This window comes from Felis catus, chromosome D2, assembly GCF_018350175.1.
Source record: "Felis catus isolate Fca126 chromosome D2, F.catus_Fca126_mat1.0, whole genome shotgun sequence".
Taxonomy (NCBI): domain Eukaryota; kingdom Metazoa; phylum Chordata; class Mammalia; order Carnivora; family Felidae; genus Felis; species Felis catus.
The window spans coordinates 52,777,731-52,804,782 of NC_058378.1; the positions used below are offsets into that span (position 1 = coordinate 52,777,731).

Genomic DNA, 27,052 nt, shown 5'->3' on the forward strand with positions numbered 1-27,052 from the left:
CAGGCTCCAGGCTCTGAGCCATCAGCCCAGAGCCCGACGCGGGGCTCGAACCCACGGACCGCGAGATTGTGACCTGGCTGAAGTCGGACGCTTAACCGACTGCGCCACCCAGGCGCCCCGAGGCCTATGCTTTAGATAGGGTGGCCAGGAAAAGCCTTTTAAAAGAGAAAGTGGAGCTTAGATCTGAAGAATAAGAATGAGTCAATCATGCAAAGAACCAAACTAAAAGGCAGAGTGTACAGCAAATGCAAAGGCCTGGAGACAAGAAAGCTTAGAAGCTCTGGAGCATGGTAGTGAGCTATGTGATTAGTAGCTGGAGTTGATGTTGGTATAGGCAATGTATCATGAAGGCCTCACAGGATATGGTAAGGAGTTTGGATTTTATTGTAAGTTCATTGAGAAGCTATTGAAAGATTTAAGAGTAAATGAAGGGCGTGACCTGGTTTTGGTTTTTTGGAGAGAGAGATGGGGGAGGGGCAGAGAGAGAGAGGGGAGAGGGAAAATCCCAAGTAGGCTCTGCACTGCCAGCGCAGAGCCCCACATGGGGCTGGGTTCCCCCTCCCTGAGATCATGACCTGAGCTAAAATCAACAGTCAGACGCCCGACTGAGCCACCCAGGCACCCTGATCGAATTATTTTAAAGGATCCTTCCCGTTGCTGACTGAATGCAGTGGGTAGAGGAGAAAACAGCAGAAGTAGGGAGACGTGTCAAGGGCAGTGGTTCAGATTAGAGATAAAAGAGACTTGGCCTGGAGTGGTGGCGGAGGTGATAAAACTAACAGAAGTCCACTGGACAAGGTAGAATATGAAGGAATCAAAGATCTGGTTAGTGCCATGGGTCCAGATGAGAAAGATTAGGGTGGCTTTAAGGAGCATAACGAGTTCTGTTTTCAGCAGGTCCATTTTGAGATGCTGAGCTATGCATAAAGGTGACCAGAGATCCGAGCTGTACATATAATTGTCTCCTTGGGGGAATGCAGGAGGTTAATAAGTGGAGGAACACAAAGGCGCCTGAGAGTTTTCCATCTGGCCCTTACTTAAAAAGCTAAAACGATACCCAGTCTCCTGTGGGCTAAGTGTGGCCCACAAGCGCAGCTCCTTAAGCCGACTATAGCACAGGCCCACGACAGTTTTTCCCGGGCCTGGGTGCCACACCTGAAGCGGTCGAGTCTCCTCAAGCACCGCAAGGACGCTTGTAGGACGCCTACCGAAAGTCACAGGTTACCGATCGGGGGCGGGGCCCAGAGAGCGCGGCCTGCTGGGATTTGTAGGCTGACCGCGGCGGGCGCCTCCTTGAGCCGCCCGCGGACTGCGGCACCACGTAGAGGGAAGCGCGCCTTGAGCCTGCGTCAGTCCTTCCGGAAGAGTTGCTGAAAGGGCGAGTACTGTACTGCCTTTTGCTTGGAATCACTTAACAATGACATTTCTCATCAGTTAAAGGATACACTCAGAGTTCTGAAAATGACACTTAACGCCCTTTTCATCGCAATTTGGTTACCCATGTAGCCTTATTTCTTAACACTTCCTAATTATTCAAGGCTACTCTAGACGCTGCCTCCGAGAAAAGGGCTCGCATTTGATCTCTGCCCTGTGCTTCCACAGCACTGTCTTACCATCCGCTAATAATAATTATAATCGTGGCCAGCTTTCCTGATACTACATGTTCTAGTCTAAGGGATTTGCCCGCACTAGTTAATTAATTCTCACACTACCTTCTAAGGTGGTCGCTATTGCTTCCATTTTGAAGATTTGGAAATCTTGGTTTATAGAGACGTTATGTAACTTGGGCAAGGTCGCGTTAAAGGGTCACACTGTTTACTCGTGCGTCTCTCCCTCTGGACCAAGAGTTCCAGAAGGGTACGGACAGACCAGCTTTTTACTTTCCCGCGGGCCACGCCCCAAGGGCGGGGCTCTGGTGACGACACCCCGTCCCATGGTGCCTTGCGCGCCCGCGCTGCTATTGGTTCGGCGTCTCGGCTCCTTTTTCAAATTGAGGCGCCGAGTCGTTGCCTGGTTTCCTAGGCTTTGGGCGGAGACGACATCGCTGTTTCCGAGGCTCCCGCTAGTGCTAGTGCGGGACAGACGCCTCGGGGAGTCAGAGCTCCTGGTGGAGAGCGGGGACGCCGAGCTACTTGCGTGGGCTCCCCGGGCCACGCCAGTACCCGGCGGGGGAGGTGGGCATCTGGCCCGCGCCGGTCGCAGGACCCTCCCGCGCCCCCACGGCGCTCGAGTACGCGACCAGGTCTTGACTTTCCGGCGGTGATCGTCATGGCGTCTCAGCCGAATTCCTCCGCGAAGAAGAAAGAGGAAAAGGGGAAGAACATCCAGGTGGTGGTGAGATGCAGGTAGGGAGAACCCGGCAGGATTCGGAGTGCCGGGCTTTGCTGCTGGGCTCCCTTCTGTGCTGTCCGGAGAGTGGAATTTTGATTGTAGTTTCTGGGCGGTGCAGACCTGCCTGTCTCATAGTTCCTCTAAATGCTGTTCCATAAAATGACACCAGATTGCTGTGAGGAGTAAATTAGTGTCTGTTTCGGAAGAAAGGATATTCGTATTGGAGGTTATAGTTTGATTTGCAATTCAGGAGAATTTGATCGCCGTTCTTCATGGAAAAGTATGTTGTTTTTAAAAAAACTAATGACAGCAGAGATTTAGGTGTCACTTTTATATTCCACTTCTTGTAGTTTGTCAGTTTGGAAATAAGACTGTATACCTACTTTGCAGATGGTCCTGATGTTGAGATTACCCGCCTCTCCATCATCTCTCAAAACATAACCGATCACTTGTTCTCTTTATTTTTGATGCACTATTTTCTTCATCCCTACTAAATAAGGAAACACCACTGTATTTGAAATTTAAAGGTTGTTATAGAGTGAGTTTCTGTTTTTAAAAGGAGACAGCTTAAGCCAGTATAGCTTTCTGATTGTACCGCAGCTTGGTCTTCCCTAAACCAAAGAAGACAGTTTTTTCAGGGTGAGCGGGTGGAGGTGTTCAACTCTCCCCAGATTGATTTCCAAATAACTTCCCAATTTTGAAATTAGCCAGTAGAGAGAGAACATGCTTGTTATATAAACTGTTGCTTAGAGATTGATTTATTCAGCTTTTTAGAAGCCGTCCACAGTTTACTGTTGTATGTGTGTGTTTTGTGTGTCTGTTTTTGTTGCTGTTTTTAAAATTCTACCGTCAGCAACTTTTCTGTAAATCCAAAAGTATTCTAAATCTTTTTTTTTAAAGGTGATTTTTTAAATGTATGCAACAAACTTTCTTAAGTTATTGCCTTCTCAGCTTTGGTGACTTGAATTGTAGAAGTCAACCGTAACAGCTGGCTTTCTAAACTAGGTGTCAGAGAGGAAATTCGGTGGTAACCTTAAGTCTGGCCAATTACCAGCTGTACTTGAGAGCTTCTCTTAATAGTTACTTGTTTTGAAGATTTGAAAAAAAAAATTAACAGCCCATAATAGAAACGCAAGTTTTTAGATTATGTTGATCGTTTATTAAGGCCTGACAGTAATGCTTTCTCTGCGTGGCTTTATTTTCTTTAATTTTCTTTTTTATTGTTAGTTACAAAATATGTCAGACCTATAAAAGTTATGGAGAATAAAGTAACAAACATCTGTGTATCCATCACCCATATTAGAAACAGACCAATCATTACAGTTTGAGCCCCATTGTTTCCCTTTCCAGCCCCCTTCCTCAGTCCCAAGAATTAAACATTATTTATTATCCCCATTCATTTCAAGTCTTACCAAAAAGAGGTTTCTTTTACTTTGTCACTAACGAAAAGTGCTTTGGTTGTGACTATTTACAATAATTTTTGTATGAGGATGTTTTTCTTTTCATGCTTTCTTTTTTAAATATCTTTCCTAGTGCGGATATGTCCTTAAGCTTTAGTAAACAATTTACGAGGCCCTTGTCGTTGTTAAACCTTTTCTGTAAAGGGCTCAGATAGTGAATATTTTAGGCTTTGCAAACCACGTGTAGTCTCTGGTCACATATTCTTCCCTGATTTTTTGTTTTGTTTTGTTTTTCAGTTTTACATTTTTAATTGGCACAGTTTATTGTAACCTAAGAGGTCAGCGAGATTTCAAGAGGTGGCTTATTACTTTATTACAATGAATATAACCTTTTATGATCTTTACTTGCTTTTTAAAAATTTTTTAATGTTTATTTTTGAGAGAGGGCTCACACGTGCATGTGCTCTTGTGTAAGGGGGGAGGGGTAGAGAGAGGGGACAGAGGATCCCAAGCAGGCTCTGTGCTGACAGCAGAGAGCCCAATGTGGGGGCTTGAACTCACCTGAGCCAAACGAATTCAGACACTTAACCCACTGAGCCACCCAGGCTCCCCAGTGATGTTCTTTACTTGTATTATAACTTCAGGAAGAAAATTTTTTAGTCGACCTATACACAGCTCAAGAGAAAGCTATAATTTCTGGAGTTGGGGAACTGATGGTTCATATATAGAGAGATTTTAATAAGGAAATAGGCTTTGATATATGTATACACAAAGACACACAACACACATGCAAAACATTCTTTCCCCTTGTGTAAGTGTACAGGTTAGCATAAATTCTATTAAGAACATAATAGAGGGGCCCCGGGTGGCTCAGTCAGTTAAGCGTCTGACTCGATTTTGGCTGAGGTCATGATCTCACAGTCGTGGGATTGAGCCCCCAAGGTGGGCTCTGCACTGACAGCGAGGAGCCTGCTTGGCATCCTCTCTCTCCCCATCTCTCTCTGCCTCTCCCCCAGCTCACACTCTCGTCTCTCTCAAAATAAACTTAAAAAAAAAAAAAAAAGACTGTCATATAAAGGTTTTACGATTTAAGTCAGTCTTGCATTTTAAATTTTTTTTTCAACGTTTATTTATTTATTTTTTTTGGGACAGAGAGAGACAGAGCATGAACGGGGGAGGGGCAGAGAGAGAGGGAGACACAGAATCGGAAACAGGCTCCAGGCTCTGAGCCATCAGCCCAGAGCCTGACGTGGGGCTCGAACTCACGGACTGCGAGATCGTGACCTGGCTGAAGTCGGACGCTCAACCGACTGCGCCACCCAGGCGCCCCATTCTTGCATTTTAATCTAGACAAGTGCTTTAGTAATTTAGATCTGAACCCATATGAATCATTCATATATATAAAAGTATATATGTTTTTTTCTTAAAGTTTATCTTGAGAGAGAGAGAGCGAGAGCATGCACAAGCAGGGGAGGGGCAGAGAGAGAGGGAGAAAGAGAGAATTCCAAGCAGGCTTCACCCTATCAGTGTGGAGCCCGACATGGGACTCATCTCACAAACCATGAGATCATGACCTAAGTCAAAATCAAAAGTCACATACTCAACCAACTGAGCCACCCAGGCGCCCCCCACCTCTATATTTTAAAAATAACATCTATCCACCAAGCTCTACCTCAGGGACTTTGCAATTTCACTCTGCCTAGAAAGCTTTCCCATCAAAATAGCTGTAAGACTCCCTCACTTTCTAGATTCTGCTTAGGTATCATTAAATATCAGAGAAACCTTCCCTGACCATCCGAAAATAGTAATAGTAACTGCCTATTTCCCCCCATCATCACTTTCAATCCCATTTAGTTTGGTTTATTTATTTTCATTTCTAATTTATCAGTATCTAAATTATCTATGTATAACACTAAGATAAAAGCTCCCTGAGAATAAGAACTTGAGTGTTTTGGGTTTTTTTTAAACTTGGTTTTGTTCACTTCTCTATCCTCAGTTTTATCATATAGTAAGTAGTTGATAAATATTTATGGAATGAACAAATAAATGTAATATAACTGTAGTGAGGCCAACAAATCGATGGGTTTGTTAGCATCACCAGCAGGAACCTAGCAATTTCTAGTTAGAGAGGTTTGGTTAGGAATATGGTGGCTTGGCAGTACTATTTATCATAGTACAAATAGTCCCTAAAGCTGCTCGGAGTTTTGGTAACTTTTAGGAATGTGTGATATGTGTGAATATCTACTGCTCAGTTGTGACATCTCAATGGTATTCATTTGGTTAACTTAATTACACATCCAGGCAAAGAAATTAGTTGAGAGATGCTAGGAATGGTAGACATTGAAAGAGCTTTAACCACATGAGAGCAATTCATTCTAGTTGATACTCTTGGCCTACCAGAAAGTTGGTTTTGACCAAGTTTTGTTGAACTGTTAATAATCCTGCATGCCATGGGTTATGTGCATTGTGTAGGTTTCATTACATTTGACAGTTGATAGCATCACTATATATTATCTGGGAGTTGCTGAGTTAAATTTCCCAGGATCACAAATTTGATCTTATGACCATCAAAAAATGCTAGGGATGGGGCATGCCAAAGGGTGTTGAGATATCCTTTTTAAAGTAAATAGCAACGTAGTTTGTCTAGTGATGAAGGGAAAGATAATTTCCTATTTGGCATTTCCTTTCATAATATGTGATATTGAATGGGAAAAATGAACTCAGGTTAAGAGTACATCTCTCTCTTTGGTCCAGATGTGTGTTAAGTATATAAATATCTGATGGATGCCTCTGTATGTATTATGGTTCTTTTCAGCTCTTCCATTATTCCCCTTAGGGTGACATTTATTAAGCTGTGTCGTTTAACAGATATTAGAATGCCGGCTATGTACCAAGCATTGTGGTAGCCACTGGGAAATGGTAAACTAAACAGGATTTATTTTCCCGTGCAGTGAGTTTGGTACTATTACTCAGCCCCATTTTTCAAATGGGAAATTTGTATACACTGTATACAAATCAAGGTCAAGAATCCTTACTCTAAATGAATAAAGAAGATGTGGTATATATATATATACACACATACATACATACATACATACATACATACATACAGTGGAGTATTACTCAGCAATCAAAAAGAATGAAATCTTGCCATTTGCAAGTACGTGGATGGAACTAGAGGGTATTATACTAAGTGAAATTAGTCAGAGAAAGGCAAATATATGACGTCACTCATATGAGGACTTTAAGACACAGAACAGGTGACCATAAGGGAAGGGAAGCAAAAATAATATAAAAAGAGGGAGGGGGACAGGGGCACCTGGGTAGCTCCGTCGGTTGAGCATCCCACTTTGGCTCAGGTCATGATCTTGCGGTCCGTGAGTTCGAGCCCAGCATCGGGCTCTGTGCTGACAACTCAAAGCCTGGAGCCTGCTTCAGATTCTGTCTCCCTCTCTCTGCCCCTCCCCCACCCATGCGCGCGCGCGCGCTCTCTCTCTCTCTGTCAAAATAAATAAGCTTTAAAAAAAAACAGGGGACAAAACATAAGAGACTCTTAAATGTGGAGAACAAACAGAGGGTTACTGGAGGGGTTGTGGGACGGGGGATGGGCTCAATGGGTAAAGGGCATTAAGGAATCTACACCTGAAATCATTGTTGCGCTACATGCTAATTTGGATTTAAATTAAAAAATAATAATAATAATGTAAAAAAAAAAAAAAAGAATCCTTACTCTATTGAAAGCCCAAGGAGGAATTTCATTACGTTTCTTCCTCTGGGCGTCTTTCCTATCACTTATGTATGATTCCCCTACCCCTCCCTGTCCCAATCAAGACACTAAATTTTTGCTTTGTGTTCCGACAGCACCCTTTACATATTCTTTCTAAACATTACCTCTTTTATAACCATTTGTTTTGTTACTATTCCCCCTTGATCTCACAGTGTTGTGAGGACAAACTGAGTTAACACATGTGAAGCATTTAGAATAGTGAGTACCAAGGCACCTCGGTGGCTCTGTTGGTTAAGCATCTGACTTAAGCATCTCTGCCCCTCCCCTGCTCATGCTCGCGCTCTCTCTCTCTCTCTCTCTCTCTCTCTCTCTCAAAAATAAACATTAAAAAAAGACAGAATAGTGAGTACCTGGCACATAGTAACTACTCAATGTATTAGTCATTATTATATTTTTAAAAATTTTTAATGTTTTTATCATTGAGAGACAGAGACAGATCGTGAGCAGGGGAGGGGCAGAGAGAGAGGGAGACACAGAATCCGGAACAGGCTCCGGGCTCTGAGCTGTCAGCACAGAGCCCGACGTGGGGCTCAAACTCATATACTCCGAGATCATGACCTGAGCCGAAGTCGGATGCTTAACTGACTGAGCCACCCAGGCGCCCCAGTCATTATTTTTATCTACTTTTTATCTTATGCCAGTTGTTCACTCTCAGGTTAGTATTTCAAACACAAATGTGGTTAGTAATTTTAACACAAATCTCTCTACTACATTATAACCTAGCTTTCTCAGATTCTAAGAATAGTAGAAATACAATTCTAAAAAATAAGTTTGGCATTTTTTACAAGTTAATTCTGTTAGCATCTACTCCAAAACTGTCAGGATTATAATGTTTTACATAACTTTGAAAATTAAAAAAAAACGATTTTTTATTTCTGGGGGTTAAGACTTAAAATTTTGCCGTCTGCTTTAGCAGTATCATTCAGTAGTACCCCATGTAATCCCTGTTACCAACAGTGTAGTTAAAAAACTTCAATTTGGGGGCGCCTGGGTGGCTCAGTCGGTTAGGTGGCCGACTTCAGCTCAGGTCATGATCTCGCGGTCCGTGAGTTCAAGCCCCGCGTCGGGCTCTGTGCTGACAGCTCAGAGCCTGGAGCCTGTTTCAGATTCTGTGTCTCCCTCTCTCTGACCCTCCTCTGTTCATGCTGTCTCTCCCTGTCTCAAAAATAAATAAAACGTTAAAAAAAAATAAAAAACAAAAAAAAACTTCACTTTGTTGTTGTCTAAGGTATTAATGACAATGTCATTTGTAACCGGAAAACTAAGAGTTTTTTCAGTAACTTTGTATATTTCTTTTTATAGACCATTTAATTTGGCAGAGCGGAAAGCTAGCGCCCATTCTGTAGTGGAATGTGATCACGTACGAAAAGAAGTTAGTGTACGAACTGGAGGATTGGCCGACAAGAGCTCAAGGAAAACATATACTTTTGATATGGTACCTACTTCTTTAAATGCTGTAACTCCTGTATTTACAATGTAAAATTAGCCTCGTATACTATTTCCTCTAGGTTCTAGTGTCAATTCCAAGTTTCAGTTACTCTTTGAGCTGTCAAATGGTTTCTAGTGGGCTGAATGAGTTAATCTATTAAAAACAAAATTCTTAAAGTGAGTAATTTTGACATATTTTTTTCCCTGAAGATTGCTCTGATTTTTTTTTTTTTTTTTGGGATAGGTTTTTGGAGCGTCTACTAAACAAATTGATGTTTACCGAAGTGTTGTTTGTCCAATTCTGGATGAAGTTATTATGGGTTACAATTGCACTATTTTTGCGTGAGTGAAACACTATTTTTCAAATTGATGAAAAAGTTTAGATGCATGTATTTGTTTTTTGTGTTTTTTTTTAACACTTTTAAAAATTTTGACAGATACGGCCAAACTGGCACTGGAAAAACCTTTACAATGGAAGGTGAGAGGTCACCTAATGAAGAGTACACTTGGGAGGAGGTATTTACTGTTTATACCAGGTTTCTATCTCTAAAATGGCTGAAATATAACTTAATATAACATGAGTGAAGACCTCTTTCTTGAAATAGAGAAGATCAGCGTACCATGTCAAACATGAATGTAGGATAAACTATATGGTATGGTTCTTGTTTAAGAAACATAGTCTCATTGGGAGAGAAAGAATCAATACATATGGCACAGTTAAGTGACAAGACAGAATAGTTGGAGCAGAATATTGTGGAGGGGCGCCTGGGTGGCTCAGTTGGTTGAGCATCCAACTTCAGCTTAGGTCATCATTTCACAGCTTGTGAGTTCAAGCCCTGCATCAGGCTCTGTGCTGACAGCTCAAAGCCTGGATCCTGCTTTGGATTCTGTGACTCCCTCTCTCTCTGCCCTTCCCCTGCTCGTGTTGTGTCTCTCTCTCAAAACTAAATAAACATTAAAGAAAAATTTTTTTGAAATAAAAAAAATATTGTGGAAAAGCGGCATGTGAGTAGGGCTTGCAAGGGAAGACTTTGCAGTGTGGGAATGAGTCTCATCAAGATAGCATAGCAAGGGGCAGCATGGTACTTTAACAATGATGACCTTGAGTGTTCAAGAAATTAAGATCACTGTATTCTTGGATACTGTAAAAAGCACATAGTACATTTCACAAAGATATCCATCAAGTGTGTTTAAGTGAGGTTTTTTTTTAATGTTTACTTATTTTTGAAAGAGAGCGAGAGAGCAGGGGAGGGGCAGAGGGAGAGAGGGACAGAGGATCCAAAGCAGGCTCCATGCTGACAGCAGAGAACCCAACATGGGCCTTGAACTCACAAACCGTGAGATCATGACCTAAGCTGAAGTTGGACGCTTAACCGACTAAACCACCCAGGCGCCCTTGTTGAAGTGCGTTTAATGACTAAGTTTCCAAATTATTAACATTTAGGTTGATCCTTTTTTCTAGTGGTTACACTGTTGAGGCATTAACTTGGAGTATGGATAATGAAGTTATGGAATTGTAACCATAGGAAATAAGGAATAGGCTTAAAGTACAGTTTCAAAATTTAGAGATTCATAACAGCTTTATAAAAGATGCTTAAATATTTTAAAAACGTGTTTATGTTAGAGTTAGGGAATACACTGTTACACGGGCCACTTTTCTGTTAAGATGGTAGTATTATGTTCTCATGAGAAAAGTTAGAATTACTAAACTTGGTTTTATAAGTAGCTTAGTTTGGTTGGTTTCTATGGCATGAAGTGGCTGATAGGTAGGACAGATTTGTGGAAGGTATGAAGAAGAATAGTTACTGTTGAATAAATTCTTATAAATGACTTTGTTTCTCTAATACTCAGTTCGTTTCTTTTTTAAACTTGTTTTAGTGGAATTTAGATTATACAACTAATGAACAATTTATAATAAAATTTGATGAAAGGGATTGACATAAAAATATAAATAAATAAACTGGTTTTAGCATATTTGTGTTTAAATATATCATGAAGGAGGCCCTTACCATATGTGTTTTAACCGCCATAGTAAATGGATGGCATTCTTCCCTTATTTTAATCCTTACTAATATTATGGTTTCAGGATCCCTTGGCTGGTATAATTCCACGTACTCTGCATCAAATTTTTGAGAAACTTACTGATAATGGTACTGAATTTTCAGTCAAAGTGTCTCTGTTGGAAATCTATAATGAAGAACTTTTTGATCTCCTTAATCCATCTTCTGATGTTTCTGAGAGACTACAGATGTTTGATGATCCCCGTAACAAGGTAACTCAGTCTTTGAGAATGGAATGTATCCAGATTTTAATGTGTGATGCTTTGAGAAGCCAGAATATATATATATTTTACTAATCTGATGGATGCTCTTTTCATTTTTGGTCAGAGGGGGGTGATAATCAAAGGTTTAGAAGAAATTACAGTGCACAACAAGGATGAAGTCTATCAAATTTTGGAGAAGGGGGCAGCAAAAAGGACAACTGCAGCAACTTTGATGAATGCATACTCTAGGTAAGAAAACCATTGTCTTCCCCCCAGTGCTCCGTTTTCTTTTTCATGGGGGAAGTCAAATTGGGGTCAGTCATGGTATGTGAGTCACACAGCTAGATTATATGCTAGATTTCATGCTTTAGTAATTGACTTGAGATTTATAGGGGAACACCAATATTGGAAGAATGTTGAAAGGAGAACAAAGAGAAGTTGATATTAGAGCAGAAGTTTTAAACTTTTTAGATTATTTTTTCTCGAATGAAATCATACATGGGAGCCTTGATTAACTGCTGATAATATGGCTCCTGTAGTTGACGTGGGGGTGGGATGCTTAAAGGCTTACCTCCTTAGCCTCATGAAGGTTTTCCCTGAGCACTTTTCTGGGGCCCCAATGGATACCTAGAACAAAGTTTGAAAGCACCTGCTTTTTTTGTTGTTTGTTTGTTTGTGATTTTTAAATGTTTCTTTATTCTTGAGAGAGAGAGAAAGAGCATGAGCCAGGGGAGGGGCAGAGAGAGAGGGATCCACAGAGTCTGAAGCAGGCTCCAGGCTCTGAGCTGTCAGAACAGAGCCTGACGTGGGGCTTGAACTCACAAACCATGAGCTCATGACCTGAGTTGAAGTTGGATGCTTACCTGGCTGAGCCACCCAAGTGCCCCATGAAAGCACTTGGTTTAAATAAGGATTAGAAGAAAGATAATTTCATTTAATTTTCCCCCAGCTTTATTGCAGTATGATTGATAAAAATTATATATATTTAGATTGTGCAACATGATTTAAACTTTTTTCAGATGACTTCATTTTAATGTAGGAATATATGGTCACTAACACTGGCTTTCTGGGGGTACAAAGGGGCATATTGATAGCACCCCTTATAGGATAAATCCTAAATTCTAGAAAAGCAGTTTACTGAGTCAGGTGATTTCTTTTTCTGCTGGTCTTTGAAGGAAGCATCAGAGTGTAATTACAGGAGCTATGGATTGAGAGTTAGATATTTGTGTTTAGGTCTAGTTCTGCAGTTAACCAAACATGTGACTTCAGGTAAATAAGTGAACTTATCTGACTATCACTTTCCCTGACCTACAAAATGATTATTAGAACTAGATCTCAGGGCACTTGGCTGGCTTAGTCAGGAGAATGTGCTGTGCTCGATCTTAGAGTCATGAGTTCGAGCCCCACGTTGGGTATAAAGATTACTTAAATAAATAAAACTTAAAAAAAAAAAAAAACTAGATCTCTTATTTCTTTGCTCCCTTGTAATTAGAAATTTCTACAACTCTTACAAAAATGTATGTATTAGGGGTGCCTGGGTGGAGCAGTTGGTTGAGTTTTTGTCTTTGGCTCAGGTCACGATCTCATGGTTCGAGTTTCAGCCCTCCTTGCACATGCACTGTCTCTCAAGAAAAAAAGAAAAAAAAATGTTTAAGTAATCTCTATACCACACATGGGGCTCGAACTTATAGCCCCAAGATCAAGAGTCACATGCTCTATTGACTGAGCCAGCCAGGTGTCCCTGATTTTATAATTTTAATTAAGTTTTCCTATAACAACTTTCCATTTAAAAAAATTATATAGAATTTGGAGGAATGAGTTTAAGACTAGGTAATATTTCTTTTCTCTAAATACCTTTCTTTGAAATAAATTCCTATTTTTCATAAATTTGTGTAATTTAGGACTCCTTTTTATGTTTGTAGACTGGAGTAAAAATCTCTTTATGAATGTATGTGGTAAAGTGAAGGAAAACAATTCAGTTTTCTAGAATCAGAGTTGACTTCTATGCTTAATTGCATCAATTCCATACTCTTGGATTAGGAATGGGTAAATAATAGTAGAAAAATGTGAAATGTATATTGTAATTCAGATCTATAGTTTGCTTATATTTTTTCCATGTCCTTCCCCTTTTCTGTAATTTTAAATAATAAAATATGATACTTAAAAATTTTCCAAGTAGCATGCAAAGTACAAATAAGAAAATTGAAAATTACCATATTCCCTACCACCCCTCAGTGACATAAACAAACATAATGATGTTCACCAAGTGGCGTTGATACAAGAAGGAAAGATGTCTAGGTTGTCTATATAACTTTTGTATCCTTCAGATATAAGCTGAATGTGAGTACATAGCATAAGATAGACATTGGAACAGTTTATGGTCTACTGATGATTATCTTGTAGTGTTTTGGTAATCACTGCTATTTACCATTTCTGCTTCTCAAGAGAGGGTGTTAACTATTTCTGATGGCAGTCTCAAAGCAGAGCAATGTATTTTTACAACAGGCAAGTAATTTAAAGCAAGTAATCTATGGCTTGTGTGGTGGTGTTTGAATTTATGGTAATGACATATTTCAAGACGTTCTTATAAATAGGAAGATTAATTGCAAGCCTTTTCCTCTGACGTCCCAGGCAAATATCTCAATCCTACTCCATATCCAGCTTTTAGAGGTCTGAGGATTCTAGTTCCCGAGTCTATTAGGGTGTTTACAGGTAGTCTCTTATTGGCGTCTCCTCTGCAGACAGCAGGTACAAGAAGGCAAAAACCGAAGCATTGTTTTATCTCCCTCCCCTCCATCTTCCAAAACCTTATTAATGTCTCCTGTCTGATACTATCTTTCTCTATCTTGTGGATTTTGGTCTTTCTTTGTTGTTTTCAGTATTTTATAGAAAGCAAATAATATTTTACATTATAATGATTGAGCAACCTGATCTTGTTTTCTAGTCGTTCCCACTCAGTTTTCTCTGTTACGATACATATGAAAGAAACTACAATTGATGGAGAGGAGCTTGTTAAAATTGGAAAGTTGAACTTGGTAAGCATCTACCTTAATACCACTGCTGTTTCTTTCTTTTCTTTTTTTTCTCCAGCTTTGTTGAGGAATAATTGACAAATACGATTATATATTTAAGTATACAATGTGATGATTTTATATATGTATGCTTTGTGAAATGATTACCATAATCAGGTTATCATATCCTTCACCTCACATACTTTTTTTTTTTTTTTTGGTGGTGAGAATGCTTAGGTCTACTCTCAGTAAATTTCAGTATAGTATTATTATTATATTTAAATTGTATTTTAATGTTTATTTATTTTTGAGAGAGAGGGAGTGCAAGTGGGGGAGGGCAGAGAGAGAGGGAGACACAGAATCCAAAGCAGGCTCCAGGCTCTGAGCTGTCTGCACAGAGCCTAATGTGGGGCTCGAACTCAAGAACTGGGAGATCATGACGTTAGCCAAAGTCGGATGCCTAACTGACTGAGCCACCCAGGTGCCCCAGTATAGTGTTATTAACTGTAGTCATCGTAGTGTACATCATATCCCCAGAACTTGAATTCATCTTATGACTTAAGGCTTATACCCTTTGACCAGCATCTCCTTCTCCCCCACTTTCTTGCTCGGGTAACCATCATTCTACTCTCTGTTTCAGTGAACTTTCTTTTTTTTCTCCCGGATTCTACATATAAATATGATCATGCAGTCTTTGTCCTTCCCTGGCTTATTTCACTTTGTATTATGTTCTCTAGGTTAATCCATGTTGTTGCACATGTTGCACATGTTGTTGCACAGTCTTTCTCATGACTGAATAATATATTCCATTGTGGGTGTGTATATATATGTACACCATATCTTCTCTATTCATTCATCAATGGACGCTGATTATTTTCATATCTTGACTATTGTGAATAATGCATTGAACATGGGAGTGCAGATATCTCTTTGAGATACTGATTTCATTTCCTTTGGATAATATACATAGTAATGGCATTGTTGGATCATATGGTAGTTTTTTTCAACTGTTTCATTTTTGACTACCTCATAGAGCAGCTTGAAATTTTATATTTCTAGATAATATATTTGTAGTCACTAGGTTATTAGTTTTGTAGTGGGTTGTTAATTATAGAAAAAATATTTTGTTGGCTATTTAATATATATAAGAATGAAAGTCTTTGTGTCCAAATCCAGTGGAACTGACAACTTACTTTTATTTTTGAAATTCAAGGTTGATCTTGCGGGAAGTGAGAACATTGGCCGTTCTGGAGCAGTTGACAAGAGAGCTCGGGAAGCTGGAAATATCAATCAGTCCCTGTTGACTTTGGGAAGGGTTATTACTGCTCTTGTAGAAAGAACACCTCATGTTCCTTATCGAGAATCTAAATTAACTAGAATCCTCCAGGATTCCCTTGGGGGGCGTACAAGAACATCTATAATTGCAACGATTTCTCCTGCGTCCCTCAATCTTGAGGTAAGCCCTTTGAAAGGTATCTGTAAGTGTAGTAAGTGTAATTCTTATTTAGCTATCACATAGTTTAAAAGTTCATTAATTGGCTTCATTCTATGCGAGAGTAAAAAGAATCTGGGTATCACACACGTGCACATAGAGGAGGATGCCACTGAAAAAACTGTCTTCCTCTTTTCTGGCATAGTTTCTTTTTTAAAAAATTTTTTTTTTATGTTTATTTATTTTTGAGAGATAGAGAGACAGATCACACGGAGGGGAGGGGCAGAGAGAAAGGGAGACACACAATCTGAAGCAGGCTCTAGGCTCTGAACTGTCAGCACAGAGCCCAACACAGGGCTCAAACTCACGAACTGCGAGATCATGATCTAAGCCAAAGTCAGACACTTAACTGACTGAGCCACCCAGGTGCCCCTCCTGGCAGAGTTTTTAATCTTAAAAAAGAAAACAATTGCTTAATGGCTTTTCTCACACAATCTTCAAAGAAATTGCTATGGTCATTAGCAGTAGATGGGTTACATGGGATATGGAGATTGAATTGAGGACTTAAAAGTGGGTTAAGTGAATGCTAGTGTTGTAGAAGCTACTTAAGAGGGCAGCAAAGATGGGGTTGGATGTGTGGGAATAGGTGGTAAAACCAAGAGAAGCAACAAAGATGGTGAAATCTCTTATTTTATATTGTGGCCACTTCCTTTGAATGGAGTTAGAAAAGCTTATAGAGGTCTCTAACTCCCCTTTCATTTTATTTATTTTTTATTGATTTATCTTAATATTGATTTACTTTTGAGAAAGAGGGCACAGAGAGAGGAGACAGAGGATCTGAAGCAGGCTCTGCGATGATGGCAGAGAGCCCGATGCAGTGCTTGAACCCACAAACTGTGAGATCATGACCTGAGCGGAAGTCAGACACTCAGCTGACTGAGCCACCCAGGTGCCCCTCCCTTTTCATTTAAAAATAAACCTCTTTACTGAGATAAAATTCACATACCATACAATTCACTCATTAAAAGTATATAGTTCAGTGACTTTAATATGTTTGCAGAACCCTGCAGTCATCACCACATTCCAATTTTAGAACATTTTTATTACCCCAGAAAGAATCTTTGTAATCCATTAGTAATCATTTCCCATTTGCTCTCACTCCCAGCCCTACCTCAGTACTAACCTACTTTTTTAATCTATAGATTTGCCTAGTCTGGACATTTCATTCCATTTAGGAATCATGCAATAAGTTTTCTTTTGTGACTGGCTTCTTATACTTAGCATAATGTTTTCAGTGTTCATCCACGTGGGTAGCATGTATCAATGCTTCATTCCTTTTTGTAGATGAGTAATATTCCATTGTATGGATATAGGACATTTTGTTTATTCATCAGATGATGGAATTCATTGAGTGTGAAAACTAACATAAAAAATGAATAGGTCAGGGGTGCCTGGGTGGCTCTGTCAGTTAAGCATCCAACTTCAGCTCAGGTCATGATCTCACAGTTTGTGAGTTCAAGCCCCGCATTGGGTTCTGTGCTGACAGCTCAAAGCCTGGGACCTGCTTCAGATTCTGTGTCTCCCTCTCTCTCTGTCCCTCTCCTGCTCACACTCTGTCTCTCTCAAAAATAAATAAACATTAGAAAACAATTTAAAAAAATTATTAGGTCAAATTATTTTAAAGTTGAAGACCCTGAAAATTGGAAAAAAGGGGAAAAAGGATGTTTTGAACAACTTCTTTGTAAAGATTGGGTATAGTGGTTCTAGTGGATAGATGTTTAGATTAGATATACCCATAAATTATTTCTTGTAAGTTATAGTACATTTTAGGTAACAGAACTACATTATTCTCATAATATCTTTAGTAGTTGGTACTTTCTTTTCTTCACAGGAAACTCTGAGTACATTGGAATATGCTCATAGAGCAAAGAACATACTAAATAAGCCTGAAGTTAACCAGAAACTCACCAAAAGAGCTCTTATTAAGGTAATTGTGATTTTTGTGGAGTAATGTAATCTTATTTGGCAAATGTGAAAATAAGGACTTGAAATAGATGATTGTTAAAAGATTTGTTAAATTGCCTATGGTAAGGCTTTTCATCTAATGATTTTAATGAACTACCTAATATGTTTTTTCTAATGCTAATATATTGACTTTTCCACCTCTATCAAGTCAGCAAAATTTGCAATTATGTACATTTATGAAATTTATTTATTTATAGCTTTAGGGTATAATCACCATACATTAATGTGATATAATTACCAGATATTGGGGTATAATTTTCCATAGTACTCCTCCATTGTAAGCCTACAATTCAGTGATTTTTAGTACATTTATAGAGTTGTGCAACATCACTACAATCTAGTTTTAGGAAATTTCTATCACTATAAAGTTCCCCTTTGCCCCTTTGCAAACAGTCAACCACTGATCTACTTCTTGTCTATAGATTTGCTCTTTCCAGACATTTTTCTAAATGGAATCATACAATATTTGGTCTTTTGTATCTGGCTTCTTTCACTTGCCATAACATTTGGGCTTTATCTGTGTTGTAGCGTGTGTCAATAGAGTCTTTCTACTGCTGAATAGTATTCCATTAAGTGGATAACAACACATTTTGTTTATCCATTCACCAGCCAGTGGACATTTGGATTATTTCCAGTAAAGCTGCTATGAACGTTAGTGTACAAGTCTTTGTGTTGATGTGTTTTCAGTCCTCTTAAGTAGATACCTAGCAGTTTAATTTCTGTGTTGCACAGTAAATTTATTTTTAACTCTTTGAAGAAACTGTTTTCCAAAGTGGCTGTACCACTTTCAATTTCCCCAGCAGCCAATCTATGAGGGTTGCAGTTTCTCCACATCCTCTCCAACACTTTGTTATAGTCCATCTTCTTAATGTTAGCCATTCTAATAACTGTATAATTGTACCTCAGTGTGGTTTTGATTAGCATTTCCCTAATGAATAATGATAATGAGTACCTTTTCACAACTTTATTATCCATCTGTATATCTTTTTTATGAAAAGTCTATCCATATTCTTTGCCCAATTTTTAGTTGGTGTTCTTCTTATTAAGTGGTAAAGAGAAGTTCATATCTTTTAGATACAAGCCCTTTTTGAGATGATTTTTAAATATTTCCTCCCACTGTGGCTTGTGTTCCTTTTCCTGGTAGTATGTACGTATGTATTTGTTTATTATTTTTAAGTTTACTTCTTTATTTTTGAGGGGGAAAGGGGCAGAGAAAGAGAATCCCAAGCAGGCTCTGTGCTGTCACTGCAGAGCCCCACCTAGGGACTCCAATTCCCAAATGGTGAGATCATGACCAAAATCAAGAGCTGGACACTTAATTGAGCCACCCAAGTGATCCAGTAGTGTTGTTTTTTTTTTTTTTTCTATTGAAGTTTTTATTGAGATAATTGAGAGAAATAATACAGAAAGAATAAATAATAAACATTTAAAAAGGAACATAAAAGGGCTAATTTCATGTTTTATTTGTATATATATAAATAAAACATGAAATATACATATATATATCCTCCCCAAACTGAATGAGAAAAGAGTTATATGCTAAATTGACACCTACAACATTCTTCTTGTGTAGGAATATACGGAAGAGATAGAGCGTCTGAAACGAGATCTTGCTGCAGCCCGTGAGAAAAATGGGGTATACATTTCTGAAGAAAATTTTAGGTAAGGCCTTGGCTATAGAAATTAATTTCCAAGAGTAATAATTTTCTGGTAACAATGTGTTTGAAGTAAAATTCACTTATGGGACATTGACTAAAATCTTTAAATCTAGTGCCTCCTGTAAATGCTTCTTTTTCTATTGACATTAACAAGTAGTTATCAAATAAGTTTAAACATTTTTTATATAACTTTAATTTAAAAAAATTTTTTTTTCAACGTTTATTTATTTTTGGGACAGAGAGAGACAGAGCATGAACGGGGGAGGGGCAGAGAGAGAGGGAGACACAGAATCGGAAACAGGCTCCAGGCTCTGAGCCATCAGCCCAGAGCCTGACGCGGGGCTCGAACTCCCGGACTGCGAGATCGTGACCTGGCTGAAGTCGGACGCTTAACCGACTGCGCCGCCCAGGCGCCTCGATAACTTTAATTTTTAAATAATTATAGATTCACATGAAGTGGTAAGAAAAATACAGAGAGGTCCCATATATTTTTCACTGCGTTTCCCCCATTCAGTACCTCTTGCTTAACTTTAGTAAAATGTCAAAACTGGGAAATTGACATTGGTGCAAAGTACGTGTTTAATTCAATGCCATTTTGCTCATTTGTGGATTCATGTAGTTCTACAATTAAGATATGGCATATCCCACCATTACAAAGATCTCCCTCTTGCTGCCTCTTTGTAGTCATACCCATCCTTTTTCCCCAGTAGTCCCTAGCCTCTGGCAACCACTAATCTGTTCAGTTTTTAAAGCCCTGGAATAGTTCAAAGGAAATCTACTGAAACTTTATTTAGAAACAATAACAACAACAGGTTAAACAAGGAGCAGAAGGCAAGTGGGATGCTAAGAATTTTAAGTTGAAAATTCCTGATAGCTTGTATCCTTGAAGGTGTTAAGGAGGGTGATTTTCACAGGGCATTGTTTTTTTTAAAGCTTTTTTTAATGTTTATTTATTTTAGAGAGAGAGAGAGAGAGAGAGAGAGAAACAAGCAGGGGAGGGGAGAGAGAGAGGGAGACACAGAATCTGAAGCAGGCTCCAGGCTGTGAGCTGTCAGCTCAGAGCCCAACGTGGGGCTCGAGTTTGTGAACCACAAGATCATGACTTGAGCAGAAGTTGAACGATTAACCAACTGAGCCACCCAGGTGCCTCTCACAGGGCATTTTTCAAAAATTAATGATAAAAGGTATTTAGGGCTAATTGATAATAATGCAAAGCATCTTGGTATAATCTTTTACACAACTTTTTTTTTTTTTCAGGTAATACATGTATGGTTACATTATGTGATCATTGTGATAGCATATAAATCATTTAATTAAACTCATTTTCTTCCATAGTATTCTTAGTTGTCATAATGCACTATGCCTTCTTGATTGGCTCATACATTACGAATACTCAAATTTGCATTGTATGGATATCACAGGCTATTAAACGGTATTCTTTTATTCTTTCTATGTTACCTTAGTTTTGTGTAGTTCTTTTTTTATTTTTAATTTTTAATTAAAAAACATTTTTTTAATGTTTATTTGTTGAGAGAGAGAGCACACGTGCACAAGCCATGGAGGAGCAAAGAGAGAGGGAGACACAGAATCCAAAGCAGGCTCTATGCTTTGAGCTGTCAGCACAGACCCTGATGCAGAGCTTGTATTCATGAGCCATGAGATCATGACCTGAGCCAAAGTCGGATGCTTAACTGACTGAGCCACCCAGATGCCCCATATTTGGTTCTTTCATGTCCTATACCTACTTGGCAAAACATTTTTCCAAAAATCTTTTGCAAATTTACACTTAGTTCTTAAACTTGGTATTTTTTATTCTTTTTTTTCCTGTTTATCTGGTTTTCAGGTATACTTCTCTATTGTACGTACTATAGTATTTTATTTTTCAATTGTTTACTTTATGGGTGTCTCTATTTCTACCACTTTATATTTTTTACATATTAGTTCTTATTCAGTAACCACTTTTTATATTTTAAAGTTGGCATCACAGTGCTTTTGGTTAGAAAGCCCAGCTTAAACGGTCTTAAAACAGCAAAGGGTAGAATGAGCTTCAAGGTTATTTAATCCAGTAGCTCAAGGATCCTTTCTGTCTGTCCTCACTCCTGTCCTAAGTGGTGGCTTTCTCCTAAGCCTGGCTCTTCATCAAGGATGATGGTCAGCAGAGCGGCTGCTGCTCTCATTCATGTCTTGTGTGGGTGAGAGGCTACCTGGCCTATAACCCTCAACACTGGAGGAACATCACTTATTGATTAGATTAGTTCTGAGTTGTATCCATATCTGAACCAACAGCTGTCAAAGGAGTTGAATTTCCCCGATTGTCTTGAGCCAGTCAGGCTTAGTCCTTGGATCTGGGAATGGAGTCACATTCCCTCCACACAGCTTGGGTACTGCACAGTCAAGAGAGGGTCCTTTCCCAAAGGAAACGTGGATGCTAGAGATGGGTGCTTAGTAGGCAACCAGTGAATAAGTGGTTTTGTCATGATTTGCTCATGTAGGATCTTCCGCTGTTAGTGGTCAAACACTGGACATTATAGACTGTCTAATTTGCTTACCTTCTGTTGACCATCACTTTGATGTATTTTAGATTAAGAAATAACTTTAGTTATAAAATTATAAATAATAAATAAATTTTTAGTTTGTCAGTCCCATGATTAAAAAGATAGTATTTGCTCTCAATAAACATGAGGCATAATCTGAAACAATGTTCTTTCTGAAAATGCTTTTGGAATTACTACACTGTAAGTCAGAGGAGGATTATGAAAGCTGAAGCCAACATTTAAAATAGGATAATGCTTTATTTAATGGATCTTTTAACACTATGTCAAAACTATATCATCCATGAAATAATGTTGCATTACCTCATGTACATTCAGTATAAGGAAAGCATTTCAAATATTTCATTCACATTAAAGAGCTATTTCCAATAAAGAACATAGTTAATGGAAAGACTGTCAGAATTAACTCTCCTCTTATATGTCAGTTCTAGCTTTTTCTTTAATCACCAATATCGTTAGCTAATAATGTGAGGAAATTCACATTCACAAAAGTATCTTTGTCACTTAAGCACAGTGTGGAATAGAAAATTGTTGGTAGTTATGAAGGAACGAGGCTACAAAAGATAGCATTCACTTCTGAAACTTGCTAATGCTGAAGAAATCAGAGACCCATTAAAGTGAACCAGAATCATCTGATTCAAAATGTCAATAGTGCTGAGGCGGGGGAACTGTGTTCTAGAGGATAACCCTTCCATCTCATGAAGATTTATGTGGTGGTGTGATGGTGGTGGGTGTTGGGGTGTATACTGGGGTTTGTGTGCAAGAGGCAAAAGGTATAATTGTTCTGTATATATACTTTAATTCACTTCTCCAGTTTTTGCCCCTTATCTCATCCCTTCCTCCGGTGACACCTGATGCCTTCAAGCCCCAAGCCTTTCTTGGATTCTGTGGGTCCTATTTATACGCCATATTCCTGATAGCAGCCACTTATGTTGTATCCCCCTGCCCCCACCTGTACTTTATGTGAGTTATAGTCCTTTGTCAGCTTTGTGGCATCTCAAATTTTATATATACACGTGCTTTTTTCCCTCATAGGTAGGGATTCTCATTTTCAAAATGGAGATCACAAGAAGAACAGCCCTTTTATGAAACAGGGACAAGGAATCCATTTGTGTTTTGTAATTTATATTTATTGCTTATTAACACTTAGGCATCGTTATAATGATAAATGGTAGAGATGATGTAGAACTGCCACAATTGTGTTAAAATACATTTTAAAGCGATTAAGAAAAAATATTAATTGCTAAACTTATATTAAACTTTATTTTAGAGCCATGAGTGGAAAACTAACTGTTCAAGAAGAACAGATTGTAGAATTGATTGAAAAAATTGGTGCCGTTGAGGAGGAGCTAAGTAGGGTAAGCATTTAAAACAGTATTGAATGTTACATGGGAAGCACATATTAAAATTTCAGAATGTGAAGGACCTGATATTTTTACTTTTTTCTTTCTTTTTTTAAGATTTTTTTTTTGAAAGAGTGCACGTGTGCACAAGTAGGGGAGGGACAGAGGGAGAGGGAGAAAGAGAGGATCTCAAGCAGGCTCCATGCCCAGCGCAGAGCCCAATGGGGGCTCAATCCCATGACCCTGGGATCGTGACCTGAGCCAAGATCAAGAGTCAAGAAAGAGTCAGATGTTCACCTGACTGAGCTACCCAGGTGCCCCAAGATTTTTTATTTTTACTTTTTTAGTGTTTACTTATTTATTTTTAAGTGAGAGAGTGCAGGTGAGCGGAGGAGGGGCAGAGAGAGGGAGACAGAAAATCCCAAGTGGACTTCGTCCTGCTGAGGGGCTCAAACCCATGAACCATGAGACCATGACCTGAGCCAAAATCAAGAGGCAGATGCTTAACTGACTGAGACACCCTCCCCCCCCGCCCCCGCCAAGGTTTTTTGTCTTTAAGTAATCTCTTCACCCAATGTGGGGCTTGAACTTAACAATCCTGAAACCCCAAGAGCAAGAGTCACATGCTTTACTGACAGAGTCAGCCAGATGCCCACTCCCCTTTTTTTCTTTACATTCTTTTAATTTGTACTGTCTTTGAAATCCTTTGTGTGCTTCATCTGTATATCTCAGTTGAGACAAGCCACATTTTTTCTTTCTTTTTTTTCTTTAACTAGTTAATTAATTATTTTGAGAGAGAGAAAGAGAGAGAGAGAGGAGATGTGTGCGCAGTGGAGGGGCAGAGAGAAGGAGAGAGAGAATCCCAAACAGGCTCCACACTAAGTGATGTGGGCTCGATCCCATGACCGTGAGATTCATGACCTGAGCCAAAATCAGGAGTTGGATGCCCAACCAACAGCTACCCAGGTGCCCTCTTTCTTTTTTTTTTTAAGTAGGCTACATGCCCAGTGTTGGGCTTGACCTCATGACCCTGAGATCAAGAGTCACATACCCTACCTGCTGAGCCAGCCAAGTACCCCCTCGTCTTTATTCTTTAAGATATTTTTTTTTCTTGCTGACTCTTTGTCAGTTGTATCGTCATTTTACTGTCATCAATGATGAAGAAGCTGTTTGCCACTTATGTTAATGCAGCATTATAAGAAATTAACTGAATTGTGAGGTTTTATTGTAAGAGGTAAATAGTGAAGACGGAGACATTTTCATTACTGTGTTTATCAGATGAGGGATGCAGATACTAGAAGAAACTAGATGTTGAATAACTAAGGTGGACAGACCTGACCATTCTGTGCCACCCCTCACACTGTCAGTGCTGGAAGGAACCTGAAGAACTAACACCACTACACTAGACCTATTATTTCATCTCATGGTTTTTAATGAATTTACAGGCAGAAACAAGATATAAAATGTGTTAACCTACCTGTTAGCTTGTTACAACTTGTCACAACTTTGCATGGAAATAATTTGTTTAGTTCTTCTTACATTATATTACGAACTAGCCAGGTATCTCACCAACCAGTTGAGCATTGTGTAATTCTTTTTTTTTTTTTTCAACGTTTATTTATTTTTGGGACAGAGATAGAGCATGAACGGGGGAGGGGCAGAGAGAGAGGGAGACACAGAATCCGAAACAGGCTCCAGGCTCCGAGCCATCAGCCCAGAGCCTGACGCGGGGCTCGAACTCACAGACCGCGAGATCGTGACCTGGCTGAAGTCGGACGCTTAACCGACTGCGCCACCCAGGCGCCCGAGCATTGTGTAATTCTTAAAAAAATGTTTAATATGTTCTATTTAGGTTACAGAGTTGTTTATGGATAATAAAAATGAACTTGACCAGTGTAAATCTGACCTGCAAAATAAGACACAGGAACTTGAAACCACTCAAAAACATTTACAAGAAACGAAATTACAACTTGTTGAAGAAGAGTATATTACATCAGCTTTGGAAAGTACTGAGGAGAAACTTCATGATGCTGCCAGCAGGGTTTGTCCTTTGTTTTGATTTATACTTGTGTTCAAGAAATTAGAGAATGGGTAGAAGTGACTTTGTTTGCTTAAGCATTCATTATGAAGTTCTATTTATTCACTCCAAGTGACATTTCTGTCAATTTAAAGAACACTGTTTTATTATTTCATCTGAATTTTCCTCACTAGAGTTGCTGACTTAACAAAAAACATTCCTGAAGTTTTGCAAATAGAGAATGATTTTAATATACTTTGAAGACATTTAGAATAATGAGGTGATACTTTTCCCTTTGGTCATGATTGAAACTAATCAGTCATAAAGAATTTAGCACCGTCTAATGATGGGAGATGTTGAAAGTATTTAATTTTTTATTAGGTGCACGTTAGAGGAAATAGTAACACATAATAGAAAAAAAATTGTGAGGGAGCATAATTACTGTATTAGGTTGGCAAAATCCCTTTTCCTTGCCTAGGTTGCTAGGGGAGGGGAAATTCTTGGGCAACTGGATAAATTAGTGTGAATTGAAAATGAATTCTGATACAAATGTCTAAAACTTACTGAGTTCTTTTTTTTTTTTTTTTTAAGTTTATTTATTTTGAGAGAGAGAGTACCAGCTGGGGAAGGGCAGAGAGAAAGAGAGAGAGAGAAAGAGAGAATCCCAAGCAGGCTCTTTGCTGTCAGTGTGGAGCCCGACACAGGTCTCGTTCCCACTAACCATGGGATCATGACCTGAGCTGAAGTCAAGAGTTGGATGCTTAACTGACTGAGCCACCCACACGCCTCAAAATTTACTAGTTCTTGTCAGGAGAAACCCGTATGTAGCACAGATATTTTCATTAGTCTGCTTTTGTGATACCCATCTTAATCAACATTTATTTTAAAAAATCATATGTAGTTGCTTACCACAGTTGAAGAAACTACAAAAGATGTATCTGGTCTCCATTCAAAACTGGATCGTAAGAAGGCAATTGATCAGCACAATGCAGAAGCTCAGGATGTTTTTGGCAAAAACCTGAATGGTCTGTTTAACAGGATGGAAGAATTAATTAAGGATAGCAGCTCAAAACAAAAGGTCATGCTAGAAGTTCACAAGACTTTGTTTGGTAAGTTTAAGCATTTTTTTTTTAATGTTTTAAAAAAAAGTTTATTTACTTTTGAGAGAGGGAGAGAGAGAGAGACAGAGTGTGAGCAGGGGGCGGGACAGAGAGAGAGGGAGACACAGAATTAGAAGCAGGCTCCAGGCTTCGTGCTGTCAGCACAGAGCCCAATGCGGGGCTCAAACTCAGAAACTGCAAGATCATGTCGTGAGCTGAAGTAGGACGCTTAACTGACGGAGCCACCCAGGCACCCCAAGTTCAAGCATTTCTGATTATTGTAGTCTTTGCGTGATTAGCGTGAAACTAATTTCAAAACTGATCATTTACTATCATAAGAAACTAGGGTGACCATGTCAGTAGTCCCTCCAGTGCACACACTGGCTGCTCAAACTAGGGAACAGTGCTTTTCCCACCTTTGAATTAAAACAAGTCTTAGTTGTTGTTTTTGTCTGTTTTTTATAAAGTAAGTTTTAACCATACCCATTGTTGCTATCTTCATTTAGGAAAAAACTCCTAAGTATTAGTTTATTTTATATGAAAATATTATCTTCGCTATAGAAAATTCATGAGATACAGAAATGTAAAAATTTGTAAAAATCACTTAGAGTCTAGTCACTCTAAGCCAACCACTCTAAGTTTGGCTTATTGATTTGTAGTTTCTCTTTTATAACCTCTTCCCCTTACTGTAGTACTATGATTACC

The 27,052-nt window shown here is 39.0% G+C and overlaps 1 protein-coding gene and 1 long non-coding RNA gene across 3 annotated transcripts in view; one reads left to right on the forward strand and one right to left on the reverse strand.

Moving 5' to 3' along the window:
* The first annotated feature begins 2,025 nt into the window (after positions 1–2,025).
* KIF11 (kinesin family member 11) overlaps positions 2,026–27,052 on the forward strand; it is a 44,281-nt gene continuing 19,254 nt past the window's right edge. Inside the window, exons 1-13 of one of the 2 annotated variants that reach the window (XM_045040408.1) lie at positions 2,026–2,345; positions 8,821–8,953; positions 9,191–9,288; positions 9,384–9,462; positions 11,033–11,218; positions 11,334–11,458; positions 14,154–14,244; positions 15,434–15,676; positions 17,544–17,639; positions 19,251–19,339; positions 23,158–23,245; positions 25,083–25,271; positions 26,149–26,356. In XM_045040408.1, the coding sequence (XP_044896343.1) occupies positions 2,269–2,345; positions 8,821–8,953; positions 9,191–9,288; positions 9,384–9,462; positions 11,033–11,218; positions 11,334–11,458; positions 14,154–14,244; positions 15,434–15,676; positions 17,544–17,639; positions 19,251–19,339; positions 23,158–23,245; positions 25,083–25,271; positions 26,149–26,356 (1,702 nt within the window). In that variant the 5' untranslated portion in view covers positions 2,026–2,268. The remainder of the gene's footprint in view (positions 2,346–8,820; positions 8,954–9,190; positions 9,289–9,383; positions 9,463–11,032; positions 11,219–11,333; positions 11,459–14,153; positions 14,245–15,433; positions 15,677–17,543; positions 17,640–19,250; positions 19,340–23,157; positions 23,246–25,082; positions 25,272–26,148; positions 26,357–27,052) is intronic. The other variant, XM_011287418.4, reaches the window with a different exon arrangement.
* LOC123380851 overlaps positions 25,589–27,052 on the reverse strand; it is a 40,658-nt gene continuing 39,194 nt past the window's right edge. Inside the window, exon 3 of the long non-coding RNA XR_006587171.1 lies at positions 25,589–26,274. This is a non-coding gene — a long non-coding RNA (uncharacterized LOC123380851). The remainder of the gene's footprint in view (positions 26,275–27,052) is intronic.